This window comes from Rattus rattus, chromosome 2 (genome assembly GCF_011064425.1).
Source record: "Rattus rattus isolate New Zealand chromosome 2, Rrattus_CSIRO_v1, whole genome shotgun sequence".
NCBI lineage: Eukaryota > Metazoa > Chordata > Mammalia > Rodentia > Muridae > Rattus > Rattus rattus.
In genome coordinates this window covers 167,525,379-167,543,913 of record NC_046155.1, presented here as the reverse complement: position 1 = coordinate 167,543,913, position 18,535 = coordinate 167,525,379, and the positions used below count along the sequence as shown (strand labels likewise).

The following is an 18,535-nucleotide window of genomic DNA, read 5'->3' as shown; positions in this document are numbered from 1 at the left end:
TGAGGAAGTCAAGGACTTTCTGCTCACAGCCTGGCAGAGAGATGCCACATATGTCAAGATCAAGAAGACCAAGGATCATGTGAATGAAGTTCAAGGCTCACTGCAGCAGATACCTTTACACTCTGGTCACCACAGACAAGGAGAAGGCAGAGAAGCTGAAATAGTCTCTACAGATTGACAGTGAGAAGCTGAACTGAACCAGAGCTCTCTGCTATTAAAATTGACTATATAAAAACATATAAAATATATATATATATATATATATATATGGGCCTTACTGAGTTTGGGGGCCCAAGCGTGTATGTCAGAAAGAGACGGAACATGGCCTGAGACACCCAGTGGACTCTAAGAACAGGGCGGGAGGTCAGCTCTGGGGTAGGAGTTGAATACTGAAGGTCCAAAGGAGTAAGCAAGGTATTCAGGGATCCACAGAGTGAGGAAGAGGTTGCAGGGAGGCTGAAGGCAGCAGGACTGATTGCTGGGAGTGGGGGTGGGCGTGGGTGGGAAAGAACCTAGAGCAAATGGGGGTGGTGGTAAACTAAGGGGTGCTCTGAAGGGAACGGAGGGAAAGTTCCAAGGTTCCTGAGAGTGTGAAAGGAAGACCTGAAGTTTAGTTGGGGGAAATGAGAGTTTAAGGGTTTCCCGCAGGCAGAAGAGATGTTTGGGGTCCCTTAAGCATTAGCCATGGCATACAATTCCTTCTGGTGGGCAAGGAATGGTTTAAAGTCCTTGATGGAGGAAGGACACTGTTGGGGTTGGATCAGTTTTTACTTTGGATGACTATGAAACATCGCGTGGCTCCCCAGGGTTCCCCAGTGAATCAAGCTATGGTAAGCTCTCTGTGGACATTGACATATAGTCTTCCCTGGATTCCGGGGTGTGGTCTTTGGGCTATCTGAGCCTTGGGTTTGATTTAGGATGACTGGGAGGTAGGTTAGTGTCTGGATCCCCTGAGATGCTGTGATATGATCTGGGGGGTGCCTCTGGAATTAGAGGTGTATGGTCTAGGGTTCCTGACAGGGTGTGCCTTCACCCCTGTCTGAGGTCACGAAAGAGTTGAATAGTTCCTGGTTCAGGTGGCTCTCCAACACGGTCTGAGGCTTCAAAGACCCGCACTTTGAGGATGTGATGGGGAGAGCAGCGGTGTGTGTAGGGGTCCAAGCAGCCGCTGGGGCGTGGTCTGGGGGACAGGGGTGGGGCCGGGGCGGGGGCTGGACTCTGGCGCTCTGCAGTGGAGAGGGGGTCTGCGGCGACCTGGGAGTGCGTGTGGCCGCCCCACCTCCGGCCCGCGCCCCCTCCCCCCCTTGCGGCGGCGACGCGGAGGGCGGAGCGCGGCGGCGCGCGGGAGGGCGGGCGGGAGGCGGGAGGCGGGCGGGAGGCGGCCCCGCGGCACCGCCCCCCCCCGGCCCTCCCCCACCATGGCGCGGCGCGCGGTGGCGGCGGCAGTGGGGCCAGGCCCCAGGCCCCTCCCCAGGCTGGGTGAGCGCGGCCCGCGGCGGCCCCAGGGGGCTCTTTGGTAGCGGCGGGCGGGGGCGCGGGGACGAGCGTGCCAGTGTGTCCGCGGCGCTGCGGCGGGGCCCGGCGTGCGCCGGCCCGCGGCCCTGTGTGTATGCCGGGCGCCCCGCCGGTGTGGCCATCCGGGCGTGTGCGGGGCCGTGGTCGGCCGTGCGTGTGCATGTGTGCATGTGTGCGTGTGTGCGCGCGTGTGTCCCACACACTCCGGGGCGCCGGATCTGGGGGGCTGTGGCGCGCCCGTCCGAGGGGCTGTGTGCAGGTGTGTGCGGGGGCTGCGCGCCCAGGTGTGCGGGGGGGCCCCCAGCGGGCCTGTGCGCGCGTGCGGCTGGCTGCGTTGGGGGTCTGTGTCCGGCTGGGTTGGATGTCCATCCGAGGGGCTGCGGAGCCGGGTGTGTTCGCTCGGGTGTGTGTGTATGTGTGTGTCTCTGTGTGTGTCCGTGTCCGTGTGTGCGTGCACTGGTTGGATGTCTCCAAGGGTGTGTGTGTGTCTGTGTGTCTGTGTGTCTGTGTGTCTGTGTGTCTGTGTCAGGTACCCTGCTGGGGTGGGGGCTATGGCTAAGCGCATAGTGGGGCCAGGCCTCCGAATGGATGTGGGGGGGGAGGGGACTTGGCTGATCCCTCGGTCCATGTCAACTGGAGGAGGGGGTCCTCAGTGATCCTTGGGGGAGACGGCCATGTCTTTCTCCTCTTCTCCGTGGCTGGTTGGGGAGGGGGGGATGGGAGGCCGGGAGGTGGACAGATGGAGGAATGAGAGGCCGAGGGATGGACAGATGGGCCCTGGGGTGGGGGCTGAGGGTTGGAGAGTGGAGGGTGGGGTTGAAGACCTGGCTCTTCCCACCCCACCCCACCCTAACTCCCCCACCTGCCGGATATCTGCAGATAGCGCCCCAGTTGCCTATATCTTGATGGTAAGGCTGGGGAAACTCTGGGGGTTGCTGGTGGCAGAATCTTGTTGGAACCCGGCTTTGGAGACTCAATTCCTTCCTGATGGAGTCCCACCTGCTGAACTATGACCTTTAGCCCTGGCTTGCGCCTGATTCTTTTTGGGGAAGGGTGTAACAGGGACTGGAAGGGGGTGTTAGAATGTATTTGGCTTGGGAAGTAGGTGGGGCAGGAGTGCCAGGGCCATGAGGGATAGGTATCAGTGACTGTGAGTGTGAATCTAGCTGGTCTGTTGACTGTGCTCTGTGCTTTGCTATTTTGTGTGCATTTACAAGTGAGTTGGTTCCTCATGGGACTGTGGCCTGAGTGTATCTGTGATGCGTGAGCTCTCTTAGAGCGCTTACAAAGTGCCTGTGTGCTTGTTCATGGCTCCCCGCTTTGTCAGCGTGTGTTCGCGCTAGGGGATCTGTGTCCATGTGTAAGGTATGTGTGTACCAGCTGTGCGTGCGTGTGTTTGTTGGTGCTTTATCTGCTCTATGGCTGCCAGTGGGAATACGTGAAGTGGCACGGATGCGTTTCGCTGTGTGAGAGTGTGCACCTATGTATCTTTCATTGTGCAGGTGAGTCTTACATGTGTGAGCCACTGTGTGTTGACAAGTGTGCAAGGACTATATAGATGTAGGTGTCTGGTTGTCTATTATGGGGCGCGTGGGTTTTTCTGTATCTGCACATCTGTGAGTGTGCAACGGATAGCGTGTGTGTGTGTGTGTGTGTGTTGGATGCAGATACGCCAGCCTTGAGGGTGTGTGTCTATCCTGGGTGTCCTTTCCTACTTTAGTCTCTGGGGACCAGGCTCTGTATGTTTACACATGTATCTGCAAGACACACGTGTACTGGGCCTTGGGCACAAGACTGGCCCTACTTCTGGGTCTAGTGAGTGTGATCTGTAGCACGCCAAGGCATAGTGCGTGGTCCTGGACACAAATGTGACCGTATCCTGGGCTCAGTGTCCTGAAGGGTAGGGAGCACCCAGACTGGGCTGATGTTCCCTGGTAGAGCTTGGGTTGGGACTCACGTAGATCGGGAGAGATCCACCAGTGTGTATGTGCATGGAGAGGAGACGGTAGCATAGGAACCCTAGTGCTTCTGGGCTCTGGATCCCGCTCATGACTTTGAAGTTGGGGAGCCCAGACGAGAACTCTTGAGTTGTAAAGGAAGAGGTGTCTGCTCCATACATCTGAGTCTCAAGAGGAGAAGCTGGCATTGAGAATTCTAGAGCTGCTAAGAAGAGTGGGTAAATTCCATAATCAGGAACCAGAGCAGGAGGGCAAGGGTTCAGAGCTCCCGAGACCTCAGAGGGCAAAGTTCACATGCTGGACTCCTGGGGTTTGGAGGGTGAATGACTCTGAGGCCCAGTCTCTTAAGGTTTAGACATGACTTTTGGGTCCCTCCGAGAATATGATGACCCTGTAGCGGGAGGCCTGAGAAAGTAATCGCTATAGGGATTACTTGGCTTTGATGATCTCCAAGGTAGGTTTGGGTGATTAGAAAGGAGCTAGAAGACGCTAACTGCGTTTTTGTTCTTTTGCAGGTACCGGCCCAGGCCCTGACTCCTTGAAGAGAGGTGAGTATAGTACCTGGGTTGGGGAAGAGATGTGGGGGGGGGAGGGGAACACCAGTTATGAGCCCACCCAGGCCCAGAGCTCTGCCTAAGTGGACCCAAGTGTAGAATACCTCAGTGTCTAGGGAGGCAGGTGCCCTCTCCCAGTGAAGAGTAGAAATAGGCCTATGAGAATTGGCGTTGGGTAAGCATTCATCTCATGGTGGTCAGGAGGCTCAGAGGGGCCTCATGTCAGGATGTGACACCTCTCGAGATAGGTGATCAGGAAAGCGGAGTCCCTTTACATCAGGAAGGCTCCATGAAGATTTCTAAGTGTGAAATAATCCTGACAGCTGGTGGTATAGTCCGTCCTGTCATCCCAGCACTCAGGAGGCTGAGGCAAGAGAATTGCGAGTTTAATGCCATCTTGGGCTATACGGTAGAACCCAGTTGCAGAAGAAAAGGAGGAGGAAAAGAAGGAGGAGGAGAAGGAGAAGGAGAATATAGCTCATTTGAAGAACACTTGTCTAGAATCCATCAGTGAGAGAGTAGGGGCGTGGCTTGGCCATAGAGTATTTGCTTAGTGTGCACAAGGCCCTGCAGTCTATCCTGAGCACTACACACACACACACACACACACACACACACACACACACACACACTGTTAGCATCATCTAACATCAATGTCGTATTTATGTACTCTGAAACCTAAACATGTTACAAAGTATTCTCCTTGAGCTCTCTTCACAGTGCGGTGAGGTAGCCAGGTGCCATGGTCATGGTGGATGAGTACAGGAAGGTAGAGAGGAGGATGCTGTTTCCCCAAAGCCACAAACAACTGGGTCTTGGGTATGAATTCTGGCAGAGAGACAGGTTCTGACCTGTGGTGCTATGATGCCTTTGGGTAAGCTCAGGGTGTTTTCTTTGCAGCTGTGTGAGGAGAAACTCTTAGAACAGGGTTTTGGGCCCTAGAGACCCAAGCCAGCGGATGCCCTGCCAGGGCTCCTCATGGTGGAGGCCCACGTTCTAGACCGGGGTTTCTAGTCAGTATGGAACAGTAACCTAGAGGGAGAGGAGAGGAGAGGGGTGAGGGGGAGAGGGAGAGGGGGAGGTGGAATCTGGGTGGGGGTGCTCAGCATGTGCTGCCCTGGCTCTGCCTCAGTTTCTCCTCAGCCCCACTCCTGTCTCTTTCTTCCTCTAACTCTCTTTCCTCTGTTCCTCTTTCCCTCCACCCGGCTCTGTCTCTTTTCTGTCTGTTTCCTTCTTCACTCAGATGTTTCTTTATTTCTTTGTCCCATGGGTACCTGTCTTTTCATCGCCTTCTTAGTTTCTTTGCATATTTTTTTTTTTTTTTTTTTTTTTTCCGGGCTGGGGACCGAACCCAGGGCCTTGGCGCTTGCTAGGCAAGCGCTCTACCACTGAGCTAAATCCCCAACCCGCCTTCTTAGTTTCTTGAGACAGGGTTTCCATACGTAGCCCAGACGGATCTGCATCTCTCAACCTCTGGAGTGCTGGGATTATAGGTGTTTAATCACCATACCTGGCTGTCCCCTTTTTGCAGTGTTGGGGAGGGAATCCAGGATCTCAAGCATGTTAGAAAAGCATATCACCACTGAGCCACACCCCCAGCCCCTCACTGGGGGAGTCTAGGCAGGGGCTCTACCACTGAGCCACGCCCCCAGCCCCTCATTGGGGGATTCTAGGCAGGGGCTCTACCACTGAGCCACGCCCCCAGCCCCTCACTGGGGGATTCCAGGCACATGTTCTGCTGAGCCATACTTGGAACCTATATCACCTTCTTGGGAAACTCTTTCTCTTTTTGTCTTACTCTCAGTCTGTCTTTCTCTGCCAGTCCATTCCTCCCCACTTGCTTCCTTCTGACTCTCTCAGCCATTCTCTGACTTTCTTGGTCCCATTCTCCCCTGGGTAAAAAGATCAAGGTCACACATGGCCACCATTCCACACAGATTCCTCAGAGGTTGGTCAGCAAGGGCTGGGGCACAGGACAGGGTGGGATGAAAATAGCTTTGAGGACACCCCCTTCCCATCCTTTCTGCTTTACCCCCACCCTCCACCCCCCACCGCCCACCGCGTGTTATGATGGGAACTGACATGTCGTGGGTTGCAGCTGCTGGAGGGGGAATCCCTGCCGGAAGGTTTTGCCTGGAGCAGAAGCATAGTGTGTATGCATACACGCATGTGCCTGTAGGCATGTATGGGCCTCCTGTGTACCAGTTGCTATCAGTCAGCCCTGCTTGGGAGCTCAGAAGAACCTAGAAGGAAGTCATACTCAAAGGAAGACCTCCCCAGACTGAGATGGGAAACTCTGATGCTTTTCCCTCAACTCTTCCCACCTTTTTGTTTTTGTGTCTATTACTTTAGGTGGAGGAACTTAATCTTCATTGAGTGCTTACTGTGAGCTGGGCCCTGTACTCAGTGGTTCCCATACAGAAACCCAGTGAAGATGGTATTGTTTTGATATATAAAGTGAAGAAATTTTGGCCTGTCTGTGTGTGGTACCACACACCCATAATCCCAGTACTTGGGAGACAGAAGCAGGAGGATCCAGAGTTCAAGGCCGGCCTCAACTGTATGGCAATAGCAAGTTCTAAACTAGCATGGACTACATACCGTCATGCTTAAAGAACAAGATGGACCGGGCAGTGGTGGCACATGCCTTTAGTCCCAGCATTCAGGTGGCAGAGGCAGGTGGATCTCTCTGAGCTCCAGGATAGCTAGGACTTCACAGAGAAACCCTGTCTCAAAAACAAACAACAAACAAACAAAATAATTAAAAAACAAAACAAAACAGGATGCGTGTGGTACACACCCTTAATCCCAGCACTTGAGAGTCAGAGGCAGGTGGATTCATAGTCAGCCTGGGTGGGCTACAGAGTGAAACCTTGCTGCCTAAGGAGGTTTGTGAGTTTAAGACTAGCCTGGGCTACATAATACTACTACCATGCCTCAAACAAACAGGTGAAAAATAACAGCACAAATTTTAAAAAGGAAAGAAAAATAAACACTGGTGTAGGTGTGGGGATCATGGCTGTGGTCTTCTAGAGTAAGTAAGTGAGAGAACCAGAATTTTTACTGGAATGCCTTTGTTTTTAAAGCACTTGCAGGTCAGCAAGAGGGTTTAGCAGGTAAAGGAGCTTGCCGCACAAGCCCAGCAGCCCAAGTTCGATTCCTGGAAGCCACATGAAGGTAGAATGAAAGAATCAGTTCCACAAAGTTGTTCTCTGACCCAACTGCACACGTGCAATATTTGTAACAATAAAATTTAAAATGAAATTTTCTCTTACCATAACGCGCAGGCCCCGTTCTGGCATTGGTATTATCAGGCATCCAGTGGTGTTGTGGCTAATAATTGTTAATATGTGCTGAACCCATCTTACGGGTCTGCTCATGAGTGTACATAGTCCTCACCAAAGTTTTTTCTTTCTATTTTACAGATGAAGAAACCGAGATTCAGAGAGGTTCAGACACTTGCCCGAGGTCACACAGCTAGTAAGTGTCACAGCTGGAATTTGAACTAGGAGTTGTATGTTTGACATCCTTGGTCCTAAATCTCAGCCAACAGTGATTTCAGAGGGGGCGGGGGGAGTCACAGGAAGTTGGGAAGCTCCCAGAGGCATGATCAGTGGGAGGGTTGAAGACTTCAGAGTAATGCAGTAATGATTTGCCGGTTCCTATGGAAATGTTGTACTCAGATCTGGGTGCTTTGGCCCAGATCTGTGATCCTTATCCTTGGAAGGCAGACACAGGAAGATTATGAGTTCAAAGCCAACCTGGGATATACAGTGAAACTTTATCTCAGAAAAAAAGAAGCCAGGGTGGTGGCACAGGCCTTTAATCCTAACACTGGGGAGGCAGAGGCAGGCTGATCTATGTGCATTTGGGGTTAGCCTGGTCTACAAAGCAAGTTTCAGGCCCAGCCAGGCTATATACTGAAACTCTGTATTCCCCACCCCCACTCTGGAGTGTGGTGGGGGGGGGCACAGGAAGAAAGAAAAAGATGGTGTGGCCATGTATGCTAGCTGCTCTGAGATCTATTGTCCAGAACCCATTCGTTAGGGGATAAAGGATCCAGTTTGACTTTCAGCAGCACATCCCAAGGTTGCAGGAGAGGTGACAAAACCTGGTTGACTATCTTCTTCCCCTCCAGGTCTCTCCCACTCCTCTTGCCTCCCCCGTGCACCATGGCTCCAGGCCCCTTCTCCTCCGGGCTCCTCTCGCCACCACCTGCTGCTCTCCCTTTTCTGCTGCTGCTCTGGGCAGGAGCATCTCGCGGCCAGCCCTGCCCCGGTCGCTGCATCTGTCAGAACGTGGCACCTACACTGACCATGCTGTGTGCCAAGACCGGCCTGCTCTTCGTGCCACCCGCCATCGACAGGCGTGTGGTAGAGCTGCGGCTCACTGACAACTTCATTGCGGCTGTGCGCCGTCGAGACTTCGCCAATATGACCAGCCTGGTCCACCTCACCCTGTCTCGCAACACCATTGGCCAGGTAGCAGCTGGCGCCTTTGCTGACCTCCGTGCTCTCCGGGCCCTGCATCTTGACAGCAACCGTCTGGCAGAGGTGCGAGGGGACCAGCTCCGGGGCTTGGGTAACCTCCGCCACTTGATCCTTGGCAACAATCAGATCCGCAAGGTGGAGTCGGCAGCCTTTGACGCTTTCCTGTCCACCGTGGAGGACCTGGATCTATCCTACAACAACCTGGAGGCACTGCCATGGGAGGCGGTGGGTCAGATGGTGAACTTGAACACCCTCACGCTGGACCACAACCTCATTGATCACATTGCGGAGGGCACCTTCGTGCAGCTGCACAAACTCGTGCGCTTGGACATGACCTCTAACCGCCTACATAAACTGCCCCCCGACGGACTGTTCCTGAGGTCCCAGGGCGGTGGGCCCAAGCCACCTACCCCACTGACCGTCAGCTTCGGTGGCAACCCGCTGCACTGCAACTGTGAACTGCTCTGGCTTCGGCGCCTGACCAGGGAGGATGACTTGGAGACGTGTGCCACGCCCGAGCATCTCACTGACCGCTATTTCTGGTCCATCCCCGAGGAGGAATTTCTCTGTGAGCCCCCGCTCATCACACGACAGGCAGGCGGCCGGGCCCTAGTTGTGGAGGGCCAGGCTGTCAGTCTGCGCTGCCGGGCAGTGGGTGACCCAGAGCCCGTGGTGCATTGGGTGGCACCCGATGGGCGGCTGCTGGGGAACTCCAGCCGGACTCGGGTCCGTGGTGACGGAACGCTGGATGTGACTATCACCACCCTGAGGGACAGCGGTACCTTCACTTGCATAGCCTCCAATGCTGCAGGGGAAGCCACTGCACCTGTGGAGGTATGTGTGGTGCCTCTGCCACTCATGGCGCCCCCACCTGCTGCCCCGCCGCCTCTCACTGAACCTGGTTCTTCTGACATCGCCACACCGGGCAGACCTGGTGCCAACGACTCAGCCACTGAGCGCAGGCTTGTGGCTGCTGAACTTACGTCCAGCTCTGTGCTCATCCGCTGGCCGGCCCAGAGGCCAGTGCCTGGCATCCGCATGTACCAAGTGCAATACAACAGCTCTGCGGATGACTCCCTAGTCTACAGGTGAGTGTGGTGCACAGCTCTAGATCCTCCTCTCTCACCCTGACATCCTGTCTCCTTTCCTCCCACCTGCCCATTCATCCCCTTGACCTTGCTTAGTTCCGACTCCGGATAGGTCTGTAGTTGCCGGTTTGTTTTTGTTTTTGTTTTTTCCTACTCCTCAGTCTTTGTGTTTCCTGCACTTAGGAGATGTCTGTGTAATACTTAACAGGAGCCATGCAGGGTTGGGCAGTGGAGTTAAAGCGAGGAGCAGGGAGTGGTGCTTCAGGCTTGTTATCCTACCCTCTTAGGGAAGCTGAGGCAGGAGGACAGCAAGGACAAAGCTTGCCTAGACAACTTGGAGACACTCTGTCTCAAAATTTAAAAATTGGAAGAAAAGAGGACTGGAGATATAGCTCTTATAGTGAGAGAGCTCTTGTCTAGAATTCTCTAGTGAGAAGCTGTGGTTTCGCTCAAAGGAAGCCCTCTCAGGGAAGGGCTGGGGGCGTGGCTCAGTGGTAGAGCCCCTGCCTAGAATCCCCCAGTGAGGGGGCTGGGGGTGTGGCTCAGTGGTAGAGTCCCTGCCTAGGACCTCCCCAGGGAGGAGCTGGGGGCGTGGCTCAGTGGTAGAGCCCCTGCCTAGAATCCCCCAGTGAGGGGCTGGGGGCGTGGCTCAGTGGTAGAGCACCAGTCTAGAATCCTCCAGGGAGGGACTGGGGGCGTGGTTCAGTGGTAGAGCCCCTGCCTAGGACCCCCACCCCACCCCAGAGAGGAGCTGGGGGTGTGGCTCAGTGGTAGAGCACCTGCTAGAATCCTCCAGCGAGGGGCTGGGGCATGGTTCTGCAGAACACTTGCTAAGCTGGAAGGCACTGAGGTCCATCCCAGAACTGCCAAACAATAAATATCTCAGAGTTCATGGTCAACATCACTTGCTCTCCAGAGGCTTCTGATCGTGAATTCCACCAATTAAGCATTGTCACATAAAGCACACGCGTTTATAGTTATATTTCTATTTATGTCAATACTACGGTTCCAGTCCCCTACATTATAGAAACAGAAAGCAAAAAGCATGAGAAAAGTAGAAATATAATGTTCTAGTTTGGTTTCTGTTGCTTTGATAAACACCATGACCAAGCCAGGCAATGGTAGTACACACCTATAATCCCATTACTTTGCAGACAGACAGACAGGCAGACAGATCTGATTTCCTGGTCTACAGAGTGAGTTCCAAGACAACAAGGGCTACACAGAAAAACCTTGTCCAACAACAACAGTAACAAAAGAAAAAAAAGAACAAAAAAAAAAAAAAAAAAAAAAAAAGCCAACAACAAAAGCAAGTTGGGAAGGAAAAAGTTTAGTTTTTAATCTTACAGCTCTAAGGTGGAAAGTTCATCAATGTGAGAAGAACAGGAACTCGGCAGGAACCTGGAGGCAGGAACCTGAAGGCCATAGAGGAGTGTTGCTTACTGGTTTGCTCCTCATGGTTTACTCAGCCTGCTTTCTTATATGACGACCCTGGACCACCTTATACAACATTCTCAGTGGTGAGACTGCCCACAGTGGACTGGACCATCCCATGTCAATCATTAATCAAGGAAAGCCGCCCCCCCTAATCTGATGGAAACATTGTTTCAGTTGAGATTGCCAGATGAGCTTAGTTTGTGTCAAATTGATAAAACACTAATCAGTGACTATGAATTTCCATGCCCATCTGGATTAGAAGCCACCGTTTTAAGGTGAACAGGCTGTAGTGTAGACACGTCAGTTGCTTTTCCTCACCATCTCCAGAGTTTGTTGTCTTTCCCTCTTCCTTGTCTGTCTCTACTCTCTCTTCCTCCTTCCCCCACTAGGCATTTGGACTCTGGGTTATACTGGGCCCTGAGTTGGGCGTGGCTATGAGTATAGAGGAGAAAAGAGTATAAGATAGAAAGAAATGAACAAAATAAGAGTATGTTGTTGTTGTTGTTGACAGGGTCTCTCTTTGTAGTCCTAGCTGTCCTGGGACTCACTATGTAGACCAGGCTGGCCTTGAACTCACAAAGTTCTGCCTGCTTCTGTGTGAGTGCTGGGAAAAATGTGTTATCACCACCTGGCTCTGAAATAAAAGTATATAAAGAAATAATTACCTAACCCCCCTCCATCCTTACTTGGGAAACAGTAGGTATTCAATATATGTGCTTCCTGAATATAAGAAAAACAGCTCTTAGGTAGACATTGGTGCCACATGCTTGTGATCCAAGCCACTTGGGAGGCTGAGGCAAGAGGATCTTCAGTGCAAGGTCAGTCTGGGTTGTGTAGTACCTTGGAGGTCAGCCTGAGATACATAGTGAGATCTTGTCTCAGTAAAAATAAAATGGCTGCTTTCATCGTGACCATAGGCACCTGTGCCCTGAAGAGATCAGGAGATGCAGTCCCTGCCCTGAAGGAGTACACAGCTTGATGAGTAGGGGCCCATTGGGAATCAGTCCCTGTGCCCTGTGGTCTCTCCATCGTGGTCGTCTGTCAGCATGGCTCCCGTCACAGACCCTGGCACAGCAGGGATGGCACACAGTGGGCACTTGATGAATGACTGTTGGCTGAAGAGGCACATGTTGTTCTTGCCTTCCGTCTGCACTGTAAGGTCTGCTGAGGGCGTGACCTGTGCTTCACTGTCTTTGGGTTATTAGAGGGTTAGGAACCATTTCCCTATAAGTGGTGGGCCCAACAACTTGAGTGTGCTTAGCCCTTCAAAATAAGCCTGTCTCTTGGCCTCCATCTGGGTCTTCTTAGCCAGTCTGTTTGCCAGGACCCTCTCTTTTCCCTTGGCTCTGCTTTTGTTTTGAAGACAGGCTCTTGCCCTTGTACCCTAGGCTAGCTTTTGACCCACTATGGAGCCCAGGCTGACCCGGATCTCTATCTTCTGAGATTACAGGGACTATATCACTACACCAAGTACACATTTCCTCATTTCACTTCGTTCAGAACTGAGGACATCCTGTGTGTCAGAAGCCCTCCCTAGATAGAGAGATGGACCCATTCTTACAGTCAGAAGACCAAGGCCCCAAACACAAGCCTTCACAAACTATGCCCAAAGATGCAGCTGTTTGCTATCACCCCCATTTATTTCATTTAAAAATTACTTTTTGGGGGTTGGGGATTTAGCTCAGTGTTAGAGCGCTTGCCTAGCAAGCTCAAGGCCCTGGGTTCGGTCCTCAGCTCCGGAAAAAAAAAAGTTACTTTTTGGGTGGTGGTGTGCACCTTTAATCCCAGCACTAGGAGGCAGTGAGAGGTGGATCTCTGAGTTTAAGGCCAGCCTGGTCTACAGAGGAAGTACCAGGACAGCCAGGGCTACCCAGAGAAACCCTCTCTTAAACAAATAAAAGACAAAAAACAAAAAAAGAAAGAAGAAAAATTACATTTTTTTTTAAAACTGCATTTTTTTTAAACTGCATTTTTTTTAAAACTGCATTTTTTTTAAAAATTACATTTTTTTATGCGTGTCATTTAGTATTCTTAAAATTACATTGTGTGTGTGTGTGCGCGCGCGCGTGCGCGCGCGCACACGCGCCATACATGTGGCAATCAGGACATCTTGTGAGCATCAGTTTTTTCCTTCCACCATGTTTTAGGGATTAGATTCTGGTTGTTAGGCTGGTGGCAAGTTCCCTTACCCACTAAGCTATCTTGCTAGCCTTTATTTTATTAATTCATTTTTATAATGCTGTTGATTGAACTTAGAGCCTCACACATTTTAGGCAATCCTTCTGTAATAAACCAGCCCCTCACTGGGGGATTCTAGGCAGGGGCTGTACCACTGAGCCATGCCCCCAGCCCCTCACTGGGGGATTCTAGGCAGGGGCTCTACTACTGAGCCACGCTCCCAGCCCCTCATGGGGGATTCTAGCAGGGGCTCTACCACTGAGCCACGCCCCCAGCCCCTCACTGGAGGATTCTAGGCAGGGGCTCTACCACTGAGCCACGCCCACAGCCCCTCACTGGGGGATTCTAGGCAGAGGCTCTACTACTGAGTCACGCCCCCAGCCCCTCATGGGGGATTCTAGCAGGGGCTCTACCACTGAGCCACACCCCAGCCCCTCACTGGGGGATTCTAGGCAGAGGCTCTACTACTGAGTCACGCCCCCAGCCCCTCATGGGGGATTCTAGCAGGGGCTCTACCACTGAGTCACGCCCCCAGCCCCTCACTGGAGGATTCTAGGCAGGGGCTCCACCACTGAGCCACACCCTCAGTTCTCCTTTTTTTTTTTCAGTCACAGAACTCTATGCTCTGTGGGAGAGATCATTTGCTCTCAGACATAGAGAGCGGCAGAGCTATCTTTCATATGGTTGAATGCACACTTATTGAATACCTAGTGTTTGCCAGGCTGGGATGGTGAGTAGATGGATGATGCGTTTCTGTCAGTCATTCGGATTGTGTGGTTTTTCATCTCCCTTCACTGTTCCTCTCTGTTCCATAGCCATCATGAGGCAGGGTGGGGAAAACTCCAAACCCAGCATGTAAGCAGATCTTGATGGTCCCTTCTCCCCAATTAGGCAGCGACTCTTCTCCCCTGAGGGCCCCACTTCTATCCTGCATCCTCCATTGCAGATGATTCCATGTAGGATGGCACTGCAGGGGTTAACTTCTTCTCTGCAGCCATGGGCTGAGGTGACATCCAACAAGAAGCCTGCTCAGCTGCTTGCTCTGGTCTGGCAGCCAATGAGAGACTCGTGGGCTCAGGCTTTCTTAAGGAGCCAGTGACTGTCCTTGAAAAGGGGGGAGGGGGAAGCCCCTAGCAACTGGTTATTTGGGGAGAAGAACCAAGGAAATCCAAGCCTCTAGGAGAAGAAAAGGGAAAGTTACAGCCAAGAAGGGGGTCAGGGCAGCTCCAGATGGGTGGTTTATGAAAAGGAAGAACAGAATGTGGGGTGTTTTGGGGAGGATGGGACCTATGCTTCAAGTATTGGGGTAGAGGGTGGTGCCTGAAGGCAGGAACCTTCTTGAGGGTCTCAGGACCAGCAGGCAGCCTCACTGGCAGGCCTGTGGAGCTCTGACAGGTAAGCATGCTTGGAGATGAGGCATGGCTTTTTAGAGGGGGTGGAACTTGTTCTGCTTGGTCTCAAGCAGAGGAAGGGGCGGTGCTTGTCTCTGGCGAGCCACTAAGAACCTTGGCAGGAGAGGCGAGCTTGCAAGGTTGGGTGCAGTGCATGCCAGTCAGGGCGCACTCCACAGTCTGGATTCCCCGAGGCTGGAAGTAGCCCAAACAGACTGTGCCAAGATACGCTCATCAAAAGAGACCAAAGTCTGGGAGGGAATGTCCCTAGGGTGGATCTTAGAGGAATGTAGAGGGTGCACCTGGTGAGATGGCTCAGCGGCTTGGGGCACTTTCTACCAAGCCCGATCCACCCCAGTTCAATCCCTAGGTCACGTATGGTCGATGGAGAGAGCAGAGTCCTGCAAGTTGTCCACTGACCTCCTCTTCCTTACACGTATATACATGTTAATAAATGTAATTTAGATGAGGTCAGGCCGGTTAACGATGGTATCGTTGTAGAGTAAATGTAATCTAAAAAGAAACAGAGAAGGGCAGATAGCCTGGGAGTGAGAGCCCACACAGTTACTGGAAACACTGGACGGGACATTAGCTCATAGTCACATCCTTTTTTTTTTTTTTTTTTTTTTTTTTCTCGGAGCTGGGGACCGAACCCAGGGCCTTGTGCTTGCTAGGCAAGCGCTCTACCACTGAGCTAAATCCCCAACCCCTCGTAGTCACATCCTTAACTTTAGACAGTCTGGGCTTTAGCTGCTTTAACTCATTCATTCCCTATGCTATCTCAAAGATACAGAAATTCTCATCGTCCCTGTTAGAGGGAAGTGGTGGACAGAGAAGTTAAAAAACCTGTGTATGGTCACAGAGCTAGTAAAGGGTAGAGAGGTTGTGGCTCCCGGGCGTTTAACTGAAAGACTTCTCTATGCTGTGCACCTCATTTGACAGGAGTCTATGGCAAAGAAGGAAACCGTGCTTAGCTACAATTTAGCCAGTTGTAGATGAGTATTTGGGGAGTAAGGTTAGGTGAATTGGTCCCAGGAATTCCAATGGTACAATGATGAGTGTTCAAGGAACAGCGGTTGCCTCTAGAGGAGCTGTCCCAAGGTGCCTTGAAGGGATATGGCTTTAAGCCAGAGCGCAATTAGAAGGACAAGGAGTGGGGAAGTGTAGCTGAGGTGCTTGGGAAACTGAGCCAGGCGCTAGAGGTTTATCCAAAGGTGGGGCATGTTCTGCAGCCGGCTCCCTCCCCCAAAGGAAAGTGTGTATCAAAGAGGAATTAGGGCTGGAAATGTAGCTCGATTGATGGAGTACTTCCAGGAAGACCCGGATTTGTTCCCTACAACCACAAAAACAAAACCAAACAAACCAATATGTCTGTACATGTCTATAAGCCTGAAATTCCAGCATTCAGGAAGTGGACACTGGATGAAGACCGGGAATTACAAGTCCACCATTGTTAACTCCAGTGTCCATCTGGAAGGAGGATGAACATGTAGATTAGGGGGAGTGGCTATAGCATTGATCTCCTTAAACTGTTGTAGCTAAGTACAGGCGATGGAGCTTGAGTGGCAGTTGTCCAAGGTAGAGCAGAGATAGTCCCAGTAGGTGATGCTAAAGGCTGGTGGTTCTGGAGGCGGGGCATATAGATGAGGGGGTGTGGTCTGGAGCAGTGATGAAAGGCTGGCAATATATTGTTGGAGGAGAGACTTGACTGGATCCTGTAGTCTGCGTAGACACTAGTAGCACGGTTTCCCACCGTTAGGGCGCAAAGTGAAGGGACATGGTTAAGAATGGGACTAACTGCGTCCTGATCGCACCCCTTTCCACAGGATGATCCCTTCTACCAGCCAGACCTTCCTGGTGAATGATTTGGCGGCTGGCCGCGCCTATGATTTGTGTGTGTTGGCAGTCTACGACGACGGGGCCACCGCTCTGCCGGCCACCAGAGTGGTGGGCTGTGTGCAATTCACCACCGCGGGAGATCCTGCACCATGCCGCCCGCTGAGGGCCCACTTCTTGGGCGGCACCATGATCATCGCCATCGGGGGCGTCATCGTAGCCTCGGTCCTGGTTTTCATCGTTCTGCTCATGATTCGCTACAAAGTGTATGGCGATGGGGACAGCCGCCGAATCAAGGGGACGTCAAGATCGCCCCCTCGGGTCAGCCACGTGTGCTCTCAGACCAATGGCTCAAGTGCGCAGCAAGCCTCGGCCCCACCAGCTCCAGACCGCTACGAGGCGCTGCGGGAGGTGGCTGTCCCTGCAGCCATCGAGGCAAAGGCCATGGAGGCCGAGGCGACTTCCACTGAGCTAGAGGTGGTGCTTGGACGCTCTCTGGGTGGCTCGGCCACCTCTCTGTGCTTGCTGCCCTCCGAGGAAACTTCAGGGGAGGAATCTAGGGCCGTAACCGGCCCTCGAAGGAGCCGTTCGGGGGCCTTGGGGCCTCCAACTTCAGCACCCCCAACGCTAGCTCTGGTTCCTGGGGGAGCCCCGGCCCGGCCGAGGCCACAACAACGCTATTCCTTTGACGGGGACTACGGGGCGCTGTTCCAGAGTCACAGTTACCCGCGCCGCGCCCGGCGGACAAAGCGCCACCGGTCCACGCCCCACCTGGACGGGGCTGGAGGGGGCGCGGCCGGGGAGGACGGAGACCTGGGGCTGGGCTCCGCCCGGGCACGCCTGGCCTTCACCAGCACCGAATGGATGCTGGAGAGTACCGTGTGAGCGGCGGGCGCACGGGCACCGGGACGCCTGTGGGCCGCACTTAGTTGCCCAGCCCGGCCGGATGCGGGGGAGGCTGGAGAGAAGGGACGCGCGAGGGGCGGGGCCGACCGCAGTCAAGGCCACGCCCACCCGCCTCCGGATTGGAGGAAGGCTGCCAGCCTCTCCGACTCCACCCCTCTGCCCTGTCCCCCGCGCGCTCGCGGACCTCGCCGGAGCCGGTGCCTTACACAGCGAAGCGCGGGGAGGGGCGGGGCCCCCCCACACTGCAGCACTGAGACACGAGTCCCCTACCCTACCCGGGACCCTGGGGCAGGGGCGAGGGGCCCATTCCTTGTATCTGGCTGGACTAGATCTCTTCTGCCCCGCGGCGGCCTCCAAAGCCTCCCGTCCCCTCACCCAGCCCCATCCCTGGTCCCACCAGTCTGGTTTGGAGGGAGGGGCTTCTTTTTTCTCTCTACGTCCTTGTCTTTCCTGCCCTCTGTCGTCTGTTTTAAGTCCTTCCTTACTTGTCTCCCTTTTTTCTGTCCCATAGTCGTCTCTTCTCCCTCTGCCCTCCCTTGTTTTTGTTTTTGTTTTTTTGTTTTGTCCAGTGTCCGTGTCTCTCCCGATTCCCTGTCCTCACCATCTTCCGGGCAGGTCCCACTGAAGGACCAGACTCTTCTATCTTCCTTATCCCCACAATGAATTCCCCACACAAACAAAAACCAAATCCCACTCCGGAGCCGGGACCCTCCGCCGCAGCAGAATTAAACTTTTTTCTGTGTCTGAGGCGGCTCTGCTGACCTGTGTGTGTGTGTGTGTGTGTGTGTGTGTGTGTGTGCGCGCGCGCGCGCGCGCGCGCGTGTTTTGGGGGTAGGAGGATTCTGAATCATACTGAAGAGGACATGACAGTGGGCATGAGGAGACTGGAAGGCAGACTCGGAGGTGGGGAGAAACAAAAATGATAGTGACAGGTGGCTAGTATGTGGGTAACCTTTAAACCATCCAATCTTTAAAATTATCTTAGGACATCATACTGTTAGCCCATTTTAGAGATGAGAACGCTGAGAACAGGTGGAATAGATAACATGTCCTGGCATAACCAGAGGGTGGAAAATTAAGATTCGTTTATTTAATATTGATTCCAGCTGGGCATAGTGGCTCTTGCCTTTAAGCCCAAAACTCAGAAGGCAGAGACTGAGGGATGTCTTATGATCTCTGATC

The 18,535-nt window shown here is 53.2% G+C and overlaps 1 protein-coding gene across 5 annotated transcripts; it reads left to right on the top strand.

Moving 5' to 3' along the window:
- Positions 1–342: 342 nt before the first annotated feature.
- On the top strand, positions 343–18,100 carry Lrfn1 (leucine rich repeat and fibronectin type III domain containing 1). 5 transcript variants are annotated; one of them, XM_032894055.1, is made up of 5 exons: positions 343–414; positions 3,989–4,021; positions 7,453–7,507; positions 8,166–9,605; positions 16,438–18,100. In XM_032894055.1, the coding sequence occupies exons 4-5, from the start codon at positions 8,200–8,202 to the stop codon at positions 17,330–17,332; spliced, it is 2,301 nt and encodes a 766-aa protein (XP_032749946.1). In that variant the 5' UTR covers positions 343–414; positions 3,989–4,021; positions 7,453–7,507; positions 8,166–8,199; the 3' UTR covers positions 17,333–18,100. The 5 variants fall into 5 exon arrangements, with proteins under 5 accessions (XP_032749946.1, XP_032749947.1, XP_032749948.1 ...); XM_032894056.1 differs by lacking the exon at positions 343–414 and adding an exon at positions 1,642–1,774; XM_032894057.1 differs by lacking the exon at positions 343–414 and adding an exon at positions 2,382–3,017.
- The last annotated feature ends 435 nt before the right edge of the window (positions 18,101–18,535 follow it).